This window comes from Gracilinanus agilis, chromosome 1, assembly GCF_016433145.1.
Source record: "Gracilinanus agilis isolate LMUSP501 chromosome 1, AgileGrace, whole genome shotgun sequence".
Taxonomy (NCBI): Eukaryota; Metazoa; Chordata; class Mammalia; order Didelphimorphia; family Didelphidae; genus Gracilinanus; species Gracilinanus agilis.
This window is the reverse complement of record NC_058130.1, coordinates 263,458,291-263,472,047: the sequence shown is the minus strand read 5'-3', so window position 1 is coordinate 263,472,047 and position 13,757 is coordinate 263,458,291. Positions and strand designations below refer to the sequence as shown.

The 13,757-nt window shown below is 35.3% G+C and overlaps 1 protein-coding gene across 1 annotated transcript in view; it reads left to right on the top strand.

Moving 5' to 3' along the window:
• The first annotated feature begins 445 nt into the window (after positions 1–445).
• The window catches only part of ERCC6L2 (ERCC excision repair 6 like 2), a 160,982-nt gene continuing 147,670 nt past the window's right edge, over positions 446–13,757 (top strand). Inside the window, 7 exon segments of the mRNA XM_044679773.1 lie at positions 446–548; positions 743–873; positions 938–967; positions 970–1,046; positions 2,903–2,990; positions 3,145–3,148; positions 6,034–6,458. Coding sequence (XP_044535708.1) covers positions 446–548; positions 743–873; positions 938–967; positions 970–1,046; positions 2,903–2,990; positions 3,145–3,148; positions 6,034–6,458 — 858 coding nt within the window.

The window sequence follows — 13,757 nt, the reverse complement described above, 5'->3', positions numbered from 1 at the left end:
GCTTTCTTGCTTTGTATCCACTTTATATGTGTCTTCACATATTTTATGAGTTAGTGTGAACTAGTGATTTCACCCTTGTGTAAACTTTCTCCACTATGTAGATAATAATTACCATTTATAAAGAGCTTTTTAGTTTGCAAGCTCTTTGCCATACGGCCTCCTTTGATAATAAACACTTCTGTAACTTTACAGTCTCCAAGCTGCCAGGGGCACGGAGAAGTCAGGCGACTTCTCTGGGATTACCCAATGTGTCCAAGCCTGAGTTAGGTTCTTCCTAATTCGGAGGCCGTCTCCTCCCTATATGTTAAGACTCTTTCACCTTCTCTCTCTATGGCGCTACATAGTACAATCTGTTTAGTCGCTTTTCAAGCATTAGGCACATATTGGGTTCCTGTTTTCGCCATTACGAAGAACGGCCACTCCGAAGAGCCACAGTTACCCGTTTATGACTCATGATCGGGACTCCTTAGGAGAGAAAACATTTCACAAACTCTTCGGCTCCCCAAGTCCCGCGAGCGGTAGTAAATCTCGCAGTAGTAAATCTCGCGGTATCATTACCTAGGAGAAACCCGGAAAAGAGTAACCATCCTTTCCAGATGGATGGAACTGATCGCTCGCGCACTCGCTCTCGCGAGATTTTCCTGGAAGGGAGAGGGAAGCAAAAGAGAGGTAGAGGCGGGGTGGGTGGGGCGGAAGGGAGGGGTGCTGTGGGCGTAGATTCCCGCCCTCTTCTCCTCTCTAGTTTGCCCACCTGGGTCCTTCTCCCGCTTGGCAGCTGCTTGTGTTCTGAGACGCACCGCCAGCGCGGAAGCTGGTGCTCTCTCTCTTCGTCCCCTGCCCGCCGCCGCACGTGCTCCCTCCGTCTCTCGCCAGGTTCTCTGCCCAGGTGAATTCTGAACCTGGAGCGTCTCATAAAGCCTGTCATATTAAGCCTCAGGTGGGACGAGGCCCGAGGGCTCCTAAGGTCTCTCTGACAGTTCGCTGTCCTCCTCGTCAGATGGATCCTCTTGCTCCAGAGCCGTGGATCCTTGGGGAGAAAGCAGAAGGTACAGGTTCTTAGTTGAATGGACTCATACCTGTGTTTATTTCATTTTATAGTCCTCATTTTATTTTTGTTTTCCTCTGAATGGGTTCTTTATAGGGAGGGAATGAGTGAGAGGGGAAAAAACCTCCCTTCCCAGCTTCTGCCCAGGCCTCCTGCCTGGAATATCCTCCCTTATCTTTGCCTATTACAAATCGTTAGTTTCTTTCAAAATTTAGCCCAGGAGTTTTTAACCTTGGGTGCGGGAACATGTTTTTTTAAATATGTTGATAACTGTATTTCAATATAATCGGTAGTTTTTGAAATACAATGTATATTGCATTAATGCATTTAAAAACAATCTTAAAAAGGAATAAATAGGCTTTGACCAAAAAAAAAAGTTTAGAACCATTGATTTAGCTCATTTACCACTACCTGAAACTTTACCCTATCATCCTAGTTGTTAGTACTCTCTCCTTCCCCTAATTCAATATGTATGTAATTATCTGTTTATATTTTGCGGCCCTTTTTCAGATAGTAAGCTCTATGAGAGGAGGGATGTTTTGTCTTTATATTTCCAGCAGCTGGCTATGCCTAGCGTATAGTAAAAGCTTAATAAAGACCTATTATCTGATTGACCTGGCACAGGATTTTGCACATAGTAGGTGCCTAATAAGTTTTATTGGATTATAATGCCAGGAAGAGGGATAGATTTAAGGGAAAGGATATTGAGTTCAGTTTTGGATGCATTGACTCTGCGATGCCTTTGGGTGTCCAAATAGAGATGATTAGCAGTTAGTGATTGAGAAATGAAGCATAGGAAATAGGGGAGAGCTAGATATGTAGATTTGGGAATCAGCTATAGGTAGATGATTTCAGAACCCTTGGGAACTGAGATCATCAAAATAAAGAGTAGAGAAAGAAGAATGAGGACCCAGAAAAGAGCCCCAGATGTTCCCAGAGTGAAGTGGTGGAAGATTAAATCAATCAGATAAGAGAATAGGGTTACTTAAAAGTTAGGAAAAAGAATGTATGTCTTTGCTGGGGGATGGGATGATGGTTAGGAGTTCAAAGTGTTGTAGAGGTCATAAAGGGTAAAAACTGAGAAAAAGTCAATTGGATAGCAATGAATAAATTGTTAGAGCAATTTCAGTGGAGTAGTATGATTAGAAATCAGATCACAGGGGTTTGTACCAGAATTATGAGGAGTAATGTTACATGTAATTGATGTACCAAGAAAAGCTCAGGTCCTACCATAACACTTTCCTACTCAATAAACTTCAGTGGCTCCCTATTGCCTCCAAGATTAAATATAAAATCCCTTATTGAAGAGCCTTTGAAGCTCTTCATAACCTTGCTCCTTCCTTCCTTTTCAGTCATCTTATAACTTACTCCCTTTCATGTACTCTATGATCTAGTGATACTGACATCTTTCCTGCTTCTCATATACAACACTTCATCTCCCAATTCTGAACAATTTCTCAATGCTTTTGACCATTTTTTCCTCCTAACTTTTTTCTCCTACTTTCCTTGGCTGGCTTCAAGTCTTAGCTAAAATCTTGCCTTTTGTAAGAAATCTTTCTATGCCCTTTTTTAATCTTAGAGCTCTATTGTCTATATATCTAGTTTGAACATATTTGTTTGCTTATCTCCCTCATTAGACTTTGAACTCCTTGAGAGCAAGGACTGCATTTTGCCTTTTTTTGTATATTTAATGCTTATGGAAGTTACTGACATGTGGTAGATATTTGCTAAGTACCAGTTGACTGACTTATCTTTGGTCATAACATAGTCATATATTTTACTAGCCTCTTTATATAGTATCTCCTTTTAGTACTCTGTGCTCTAACCAAACTAGCCATCTTTTTATGCCTTTCACAGGACAATCTTGACTTTGTGCATTTGCTATCCCTATTTCTCACTTTTTCCCCAAATCTTCTTTACAAAGCCTTTCCTGATCTCAACTGCTGTAACTTTAACAACCTTTTTTTATTTTGTACTTATTTTCTATTTTTGTACTTATTCTGGACATACTTAGATATTTGCATGCTTTTTTTCCTTGAGAGGAAGGATTGTTTTATTTTTTGTCTTTGTATTCTTTCTTATTGCCTAGTACATAAAAGGCATGTAATAAATGTTCAAGATCAAATGTCCAAGGCAAGAGTTTAGGCAAAGCTCAGCCAAGGCAAAGCCAAAGGGTCCCCAAAAGACAAAGGGTCCCAGTCAGGGGGTTGCCAGGGTATTTATCCCTCTCTGGCCAACTGCCTTTCCTCTTGTCTTCATGGCCTTTGGGAACATTCCGATGTCTCCAACTGTCTTCACCTGTCAGTCAAGGTGAGACTCTCAGCTCGCAGAGTCTGAATATGACACATGAAATTCCTCCAGTTCATTAATCCTTTTAGCACAATAGTATTCCATCACCAACAGATACTACAATTTGTTCAACCATCCCCCAATCGAAGGGTAATTCCTCATTTTCCAATTTTTTGCCACCACAAAAAGCGCATCTATAAGTATTTTTGTACAAGTCTTTTTCCTTATTATCTCTTTGGGGTATAAACCCAGCAGTGGTATGGCTGGATTAAAGGGCAGGCGGTCTTTTAAAGCCCTTTGGGCATAGTTCTAAATTGCCTTCCAGAAAAGTTGGATCAATAATGAAGGAATAGTATTGTGCTATAGAGAATGAAGAATAGGATGATTTCAGAAAGAACTAGAAAGACCTACATGAACTGATGCAGAGCAAAATAAGCAGAACCAGGAGAACATTGTACACAGTAACTGCAATTTTGTGGAATGATCAAATGAGATAGAATTTGTTAGTAAACAGCAATACAACAATCCAGGACAATTCTGAGGAACTTATGAAAAAGAATGCTATTCACCTCCAGAGAAAGAACTGTTGGGAGCATAAATGCAGATGAAAATATATAATTTATTACTTGTTTATTTGGGTATATGTTTGAAGGTTTTGCTTTTATAAAAAAATTTCACTTACAAAAATGAACAATATGGAAATGTTTTGTGTGATAATACATATATAACCCATATTGAATTGCTTGTCATCTCCAGGAAGGGGTGGGAAAGGAAGGGAGACAAAACTTATGTGGAAATTTCTTATTAAAATAAAAAAACAAAAAAATAAATGGAGAATTTTGAATAACTGGAGTTAAAGAACATCATGAGGGAATTGCATAATAGAAAAAGAGGGGCTAGTCACTTAGTAAGTGTGAGGGATGAGAGCACAAGTGATTCATTAATATTAGGTAACAGGCCTAGTAGTGGTATTACTAGATCAAAGCAAGGAAGGCCTCCAACATATTTGGTGGACCTTGAAGAAATAATGTGAATAGATGGTGATATCCACGATAGGAACTGGGTTAAATACTTAATTGGCTGTCTGTAAGTATCTCAGTTCCCTTTTGTGAAGAGAAGGCAAAGTGAGCTTTCCTTCACTGGGTCAGCACACACAAGTCTTGGAGATTAAATTGTGTAAAAAGTACAAGGGCAGAATATGAGAATTAAAACACAGGGATGTCCTAGTTCTAAGTCCTAATACTCCAACCCTTCAATCTACATCCATCTCATGGTGGACTTTTCAGATCTTCAGGCTACTTCATTTCTCCCTGGCTCTAGCTAGTTTCTCATCAAAACCTTTCTAATCTACCTGACCACAATCCTCAGTTGTTGGTTTAGTAATTTATCTCAGAAGTTGTCTCCAAATTTACCAAGAATTAACCCAAGATGGCTGAGTTCACTCAAAGCTGAAAATGGCTCTGAGAGGATCTCCAAGTAAACCTTCTCTCAGGCAGTGTTGGTATAACAACAGGTATAGATAGATCTTCTGTAAGATGTTCTCTCCAGTGAAAAAGGAACCTCCAAAGGCAGTTTACAATTTCCTTCTCCCACAAGAGGTTAAAGTAGGAAAAACTCAGAAGAGAGCAGCCTTCTTTTGCCAGCTCAGGACAGGAAGTGACAGTTGCTCACTCAAACAGCTTCCTCCAACTCCCCATATATTCCAAGATCCCTTCCAGGATTCTTGGAATGAGCTAGTAATTCTGGAGACAGCATCCAGTATTCTTAAATGTAACCTTATCCAAGTTTATCTTTCTATAATCCCATTCTTATAACCCCTTATAATTGATAAAGTCATGAATTCTAGGACAATATGGATGAGTCAAATAGAATCTTCATTATTGAAGGGACTATCCAAGACTTTGAAAACACAAATGTGTGTATATATGTGTTTGTATGTGGTACACACTATATATATATGTACTATAAGGTTCTGCTCTTTTGAAGGGAACATATTACCATGGTTAGCCCCATTTTGGTGTTAAAAATGTAACAAGTCTTTATGTGAATCTCCATATTGATCAGTACTATAGGGTTATGACTGAAATAACCTACAGGCTGTTTTTGTTTTTGTTTTTTTGGTTTCCTCTCAACTGTGATCTCTTGAGGGGGCTGGGGCTTGAGGAATTGAACTAACATAGCTTGTGGAATCATAAACTTTAGAGCAGTGGTTCCCAAACATTTTTGGCCTTTCCAGAAAAAATATTACTTAGAGCCCCTGGAAATTGATTTTTAAAAAATTTTAATAGCAATTAATAGGAAAGATAAATGCGCCTGTGGCCATCATCGCACCCCCTACTGCAGCACCTACCCCCTAGATTGCTGCAGCACCTACCCCCTAGATCGCTGCAGCACCTACCCCCTAGATCACTGCAGCACCAAAGTGGTGGTGCCCACTTTGGGAATCACTGTTTTAGAGTAAGAAGAGACCTTAGAAATCATCTTATTTAATATTAATACTTCATATTGCATATGTATATCCTGACACCAGGAGAAGTTTAGTGACTTGTCCACTTATATAGATAGTAAATGGCAGAGCTAGGGTATAATTTGGTTCTTCTTACCCCCAGTCTATCACTTTTTCCATTGGGCTATAGACTCTACCACAATGCAAGATAAATAATAACAATTTGAAAACTCTTTTCTTTTTTTTTCTTTAGCTAAATGGAACATTGGAGAAAGATGTCTTGTCCCTGCCACAGAGAGTGGAAAGTTTTGTGAAGCAGCGGTGAAATCCATCATGACAGATGAAAATGGAAAGTCGTTTGCACTTGTATTATTTTCAGGTTCACTGGAAAAGAAAGTACCTTTAAAAAAACTCCAAAAAGCAACATATGATAAAAGTCCTTTCAGAAGTTTTATGTTTGATGATATTGATTTGGAAAAACCTTATTTCCCAGACCGAAAACTTCCATCTCCTGCTGTTGCTTTTAAGTTATCTGAAGATGGGAACTTTATTCCATATACAATTAATAGATATTTGCGTGACTACCAAAGGGAAGGAGCCCGGTTTCTATATGGACACTATTCCCTGGGAAGAGGATGTATTCTTGGTGATGATATGGGACTTGGAAAAACAGTACAGGTATTTATTATTTTGTTCCCATAAATGTTACAATTTAATAACTGTGATATAGGTGAATCATTCTAAGTACAATAATGTGCTGTGATAGCTTATTAAGTTACTTGATTCATGGTTTTCTAATGAGTTGCTAGATAAATTTTTCTTGAAATAATAAGTGAATGAAAAGTGTGAAGCCAATTCATACTTATAGTGTTAATTATAAGAAGAGTGTTCTTATTCTTTGAATTATTGGATTAAAGTTGAATTATATTCCCAAAGTCCATTAAATAGGTTGTTTAGAATGTGAGCCTTCTTGTATCTTACATTCCTTCATTAGTTATTAAAAGAATATTTATCTGGTTTATGGCTTATTCATCTTTCTCTTGTTTCCTTTTCCCCTTCCTTCTCCTTTCTTTTTTCCTGCCCTTTTCAATTCCAAATTAACATTTTCAATTTAGTTGATTACTGGAGAAAGACGAGGTTTTAAATTTTGAATTAATAACAGAATCTTATAGAAAGGACCATATAAGATCACATATGATCCACTGAGCTCCTGATCAAGAATCCTCCTTTCCTTCAATGACTTTGCTAGCAAATGCTCATCTGGCTTCCAATTAATGTGTTCTGATAAGGAGATCTACTACCTCTGGAGACAGTACATTCTGTTTTGGAGTGATTCTAGCTCATAAGATGATAGGTTGAGAGCCAGGTCGGACATCAGGGGTCGTCTATTTAACCTCATTTTATAAATGGAAAACTAAGACCCAGAGAAGTAAGCTACCTGTCTAAAGTTACACAGATAATTGATAGAAAGTATTTCCTTAAAATGAACTAAAATTTGTAGTTTCTACCCATCGCTTCTGGTTTGATCTTCTAGGGTCAGACTTGACCAAGTCTAATCACTTGTGTGTTAGAATCTTTTGAATATTTTAAGAGAAATCACAGTTTCAGAGTGGAGAGAAACCTCAGAGGTCATCTAGTCCAACCCCTTCATTTTGTAAATGAGAAAAATGAGGTCCTGAGAAGTAAATAAAATAACAGGAAGCAAGAGGCAGAGCTAAGTCCTTGGCCTAAATCCAGTGTTTCTTTCAATACACAAGAGTTTTTTTTTTTTCCAATTTTTTTAACTGAGCTTTACATGGTATACTTTTGAGGGCCCTTACCATCCTGGAGGCCTTTTTTGGTGCTATTTTTTCTCTTTAAATGATTTATTGAAACTTTCTTTTTTCTTTAAAAGTGGTTACTTCTGAATGCCACTTCTTTTCCCCCTCAACTCTCCTTTGTAATAATTATTGTCAAGGAAAAGGAATTAGCCCTTTGGTAATGTCTGAAAAAAAAATGTATATATATACATATATATATATATATATGTATATATATACACTTTATTGTTCAATTAAGACAAAAAGTGGGAGGATGTCATGATTGTTCTTGTAGTTCTGACATAACATTGTGTGTTGCCCTTTTCTTCTGCTATCAGATTAGTTCAGGCCTTCATTACTGCTTGTCTAGATTGCTGCATTACTCTCCTAGTTGGTTTCTTGACTTTTTCTCTTCTCTAATCATTTGTCTTTCCTTTTCTCAGAGTTCATTTTTCTTTTAGTAATCCTTTCATTTACATAATTATTATCATGGGTTTATATTGTCTTATTGTTTATACTTATTTTGTACTCTATCAATTAATTTGTAAATATTTTCTTCCATTCCTCTATAAATTCCTCATGTTTGTTGTTTCTTACTTTACAGTACTTGTGTTCATAATATGGCATAACTTTTTTTAACATCTCCTTAATCACTGTTTCTGGTTTTTTGACACCATGAAGAGTGATGCTCTGAATATTTTGTTATATACTGGACCTTTATCTGCTTTTGGCTTCCTTGAACCTAGTTGTGGGATTGCAGTGTCTTAAAGTGAAATTTAAGTCCATATTCTTGTATAATTCTATCCAAGAATAGGTGGGCTTTTTCACTGCATCAATTTCCTTCTTACCTATCCTCAACGAATCCTATTTTTTTCTTGCCAGTTTGCATGGAGTAAAGTGAAAGCTAGAAACTGTTTTAATTACGTTTCTCTTATTATTAGTGATTTGGATCATGTTTTCATGTGATTCTTATAGTTATCAAATCTTTTTTTTTCCTTTTTTTAACCCTTAACTTCGGTGTATTGGTGGAAGAGTGGTAAGGGTGGGCAATGGAGGTCAAGTGACTTGCCCAGGGTCACACAGCTGGGAAGTGTCTGAGGCCAGATTTGAACCTAGGACCTCCCATCTCTAAGTCTGGCTCTCAATCCACTGAGCTACCTAGCTGCCCCTTCAAATCTTTTGAAAATTGTTCATCCAAGCCTAGACACGAGATATTATAGGTTCAAATCTGGCCTTAGACACCTGGCTGTGTGACCATGTGCAAGTCACTTAACCCCCATTGCCTAGCCCTTACCACTGTTCTGCCTTGGAATCAATACACAGTATTGATTCTAAGATGGAAAGTAAGGGTTTTAAAAAAAAAGAAAGAAAGTTGTTCATATCCTCTGACAGTTTTTCTGTCAGGAAATATCCCTTCATGTGTGATAGTTGTATAAAATTCCCCTTATTTTATTCCAAATATTAGAATTTTATGCATATATTACATTTTGCATATATATACATATATTGCATAATGTAAATGCATATATTGTACATAGTAAATTTGTCTATTTTATCTTTTTATTTTACTCCTCCCCTAGTTTGACTGAAAAATTCTCCTTTTAGCCATAGTTATTAAAAGTACTTGATCCCATTCTCTTCTTAATTTTTAGGGCGTGGCTTTTTTTTTATTTAGGTCATGTATCCATTTTGTGCTTATTTTAATATTTTGGGTAAGAAGTGGTCTAATCATAATTTTTGTAAACTTGATTTCCAGTTATCTCAATGAATTTTCTTAAAAAAGAAACTATTCTTAGTGAATCATGTTCTTTGATATATCAAACATTGGACTACTATTTCCATTCAATTCTTTTTTTTAGGTAGCTTGTTTCATTGATATGTTTTACCTCTTTTTAAACCAGTACTAACATAATTTGGTGACTATTGCTTTATAATATTGTTTGAAGTTTAGTAGTGCTAAGCCTCCTTCATAATTTTCTTCATTTTCCTTTTCATTCTTGTTTGTTTTTCCAATTAAATTCTGTTATTGTCTTGTCCGGTTCCAACAAATATCCTTTCTATAATTAGATTGGTATAGAACTATTGTTCAAACATGAGGACTGGCCCATTTGAACACCCTTTGTGCTTTACTTATTTCTGTCATGAATATTTTGTAGTTATATTTATATAAATCTTGTGTGTTGGCCATGGTAGATTTAATACCATATATACTGTGCATCTTATAGTCTTTTTTGCAATGATATTTCTCTGTTCCTTTCTAGTTTTTGTCAGAAATATATTAAAAGGCTAGTCATTTCAAGGGACATTGCAGAATTTGTTGTGACACCAGCAGGAATTTTGATTCATTTCCTTTTGTTGGGAAGTATTTGTCCATTAGAGTATGTTTTTTTTTTCAAATATTTGTCAATATTTCAATATGTCAATATTTCCTCAGTAAGCTTTTTGCCTGTTTTCATGAATTAAATCACTTCCTGAGTTTTTCTTTAGTGTCTGCTGAAAATATGCTTCTTACTGCCATTTCTTTCCCTTCTGAAAGCTCAGTGTTTGTGTCCCTCCCCCAGGACTTTGCTTGCTTTCTTCTGTTCTTTCAGACCACCAAGTTTGGAAGAAGTCTGTTCTTCAAAGAGTGAAAGTGAGGAGCTGAGGTACCCTTCTCCTAGGAGACTCAATTCCCATTATAGTTGGAAACCTATTATTCACTTTTTTTCAGTCTTGTCTCTTTTAGGCTCTACCATCTCTACAAATGACTTTTTTTCAAAACTTAGACTGGGCCCTCGGGAGTAGTTGTTAAGGAGTTGGGGAAGAAAATATTTGCCTTTAGGTCTGTTCTCCATCTTAATTGCAGATGAGTTCAAGAATTTGAACCTGGTGGGAGTGATATTGGGAAGATGTCAGGGGGCTACAGTAACCTCTGATAGATATTGTTAGAGTTAATTTTGAGGTCATTGTCTAAAATTTCTATCCCACCACAGTAGGGTAGGGTCACAGTGCTATCCTAGACTAATATGAAGAATGTGAAAGATAAGGAGAATCTAAAGTTATGAACTCCAAGAGAAACTGACTAGTGAAATGAATTTTCCTTAATATTTTGGCAAAAGAATACTTTGTGGTGAATTATTTGTGTTATTGCTAAGTTTTCTGCATTTGGGATTCTAATGCTATTTGGTGGGGGTAGTTATAGGATTATTTATCACTAGATTCTCTTACTAGGATTCCTTATTTTATTATGTTTTTATATCTATTCTTTTCCCCTTCCCTAACTTCATGAGATCCTAGCGTCTCATCACTGTAATCGTATATTGTTTAATGTCATTCATGAGACTCTTAAGTATTTACTCCTTATTTTTCCTCCCCTTATATAATTTCCCCCTTCCCATTTCTTTAGTATATTTAAAAAACAAGGCAAAAAAAACCCACACACCTTGGTCCTGATTTTCTTTCTTTGTTATTTTTTTGACCCTTGAAGATAATTGGATTCTGAAGGAATAAATAATCCTCTTTTCCCCATTTGACTCTTATGGATGTGATCTTAACCCTTTCAATTGCTCATACTTATCTACCTTATTGTTTCCCATGAGTCTTGCTTGCAAAGTTACTACACAGCTTGCTTGCTTACAAAGATAATACATAATTCAAGTTTTCTTAGAAGGAATGCTTATAAGTAATTAATCTAAAATCATTATTAAGTTAATTATTATTTATTATTAAATTATTATTAAATAAAATAATAATTGTTATTTCTCTTAAACATCCATTTGTTACCCCTGTATGATTGTCTGAAGAACTGAAAATGAATATCACAGGAAGGCTGCTAGGTTGCACAGTTGTCTACAGAGCCAAGCTTGGAGTTAGATAGTCCTGGGTTTAAATCTATCCTCAGACATTTCATTACTGTGTGACCCTGGGCAAGTCACTTAACCCCATTTGCCTAGCCTTTACCTCTCTTTTGTCTTAGAACCAATTCATAATATTTATCTCAAAATGTAAAATGTGGGTTTAAAAAAAAGAAGAAAATGAATGTCACTTGGGAAGCAATTTAGAGGTAAATGATGGGTGTGAATAGGCTACTACATATAACGTATAAAAAACTTTGAAGAAGAATAAGAGTAACAACAAATTTAAATTTAAATTTAAAAAATGAAATATAAGGGAGAATATGAAATATCTTATTACAAAAAACAACTAAGCTGGAAAACAGAGAGACAATATGAAGATTGTTGGATTATCTGAAAGTTAGGATCAGAAAAAAACACTATACTTTAAGAAATTGTTAAAGAAAATTTCCCTGAAGTTTTGTAGTTAGAAGACAAAGTAGAACTTGAAGTAATCCAATGATTATCACTCATAAGAGACTCTAAAGAAGAATTCACAGGCACATTATAATTATAGCTAAGTTTTGTAACTCTTTAGTTAAGAAGAAAATACTACAAGCGACTAGAAAGAAGTAATTCAAAATCTTTGGAGCTACAATCAGATAATAAAAAATTTAGCAACTTCTACATTAAAACAACAAAGAGCATAAAGTACAATATTTCAAAGAGCGAAGAACTGAGCTTACAGCCAAGAATAACCTGCTCAGCAAAGTTGAGTATCATCATGCAATTAAAAAAAAAAATCACTTTATGAAATTAAAGACTTTCAGATATTCTTGAAGAAAGGACTAGAACCGAATGGAAAATTTTTCTAAAAGAATAAAAGGAAACATTAGAAACTAAACATGAGAGACTAATTATAAAGGATTTAATAAGGTCAAACCATTTACTTCTCAATTGGGAAAATGGTATATATAAACCTTACAAATGATATCATTCAATTATAGTTTGAAAGAACAAATATAGATAGAAACTTTGAGACTGAGTTGAGTATAATGGAGTGCATTTAAAAACAAAATAAAATTGGATAGGAAGGGTTAAAATGGAATAATTATCTCATATAAAAGAGGCATGAATAAAAAAAACTTAACAATGAAGAGAAGGAGGAGATGGAGGGCTGGTAATACTAATACCTTATTCTCATCAAATCTGAGTAATAGGAAATAAAACATATAGAAGGATAAACATTTTCTTAACTTAGGAGATAGGTGAGTGAGGGATAAAGATAAGAGAGAATCTTTTAGAAGGATATATAGAAAAGAGGGCAAGGGAATAAGATAAAGGAGGGAATATCAAGAGGACAAGGGGGTAAGAGAAGGAACGATCTTATGTAACTAATGTATCCAAGATTAGGAGGAAAGCAGAAAATTGGGGGTAGATTTTTAGAGATGGTTTCTTAGACAGAGATGTGATATCTAAAATATATAGAGAACTTTGCCAAATTTATAAGACTATGAACCATTCCCTAGTTGATATGAACAGACACGTTTATATAAAGAAATCAAAGCTATAACTATATGAAAAAATGCTCTAGATCATTACTGATTAGAGAAATGCAAATCAAAACAACTCTGAGATATTATCTCACACCTATCAGATTGACTAAAATGATAAAAGGGCAAAATGATAAATGTTGGAGAGGACACAAATACATAGTTGGTGGAACTGTGAACTGATCCATTGTAGAGTGTAATCTGAAATTATGCCCATAGAATTATAAAATTGTCTGCTTTTTGACCCAGCAATGCCACCATCAGTTTTATTTCTTAGGATGATCAGGGAAAAGAAAAGAACTTAAATGTTTTAAAATATTTGTAACAACTTTATTTGTGGTAGCAAAGAATTGGAAATTGAGAGGATGCATATCAATTGAGGAGTGATTGAAAAAATTGTTACTTATGATTGTGATGGAATACTATTTTGCTGTAAGAAACAACAAGCAGATTAATTATTTTTTTAAAAATGGAAAAATGAAAGTGAAACAACAAAACCAAGAGAATGGTATAAAAAAAGCAACACTAATGTTATTTGAAGAATGACTATCTTCAGAAAAAGAATTGACATAAAAGAAACCTAGCAAGACATTGTGTGTGTATATGTGTGTGTGTGTGTGTGTGTGTATATATATATATATATATATATATATATATATATATTATTATTATTTTTTTTTTTTTGTAAATGATGCTTTCTCTAGTTTGGGAAGGGACCTGAGGATGGGAGATATGTGGGAATTTTAATGTAACAAACACATTAATAAAAGAAAAGAAAAGTATTTCATCTGAGAAATGTATGATTAAAAAAGT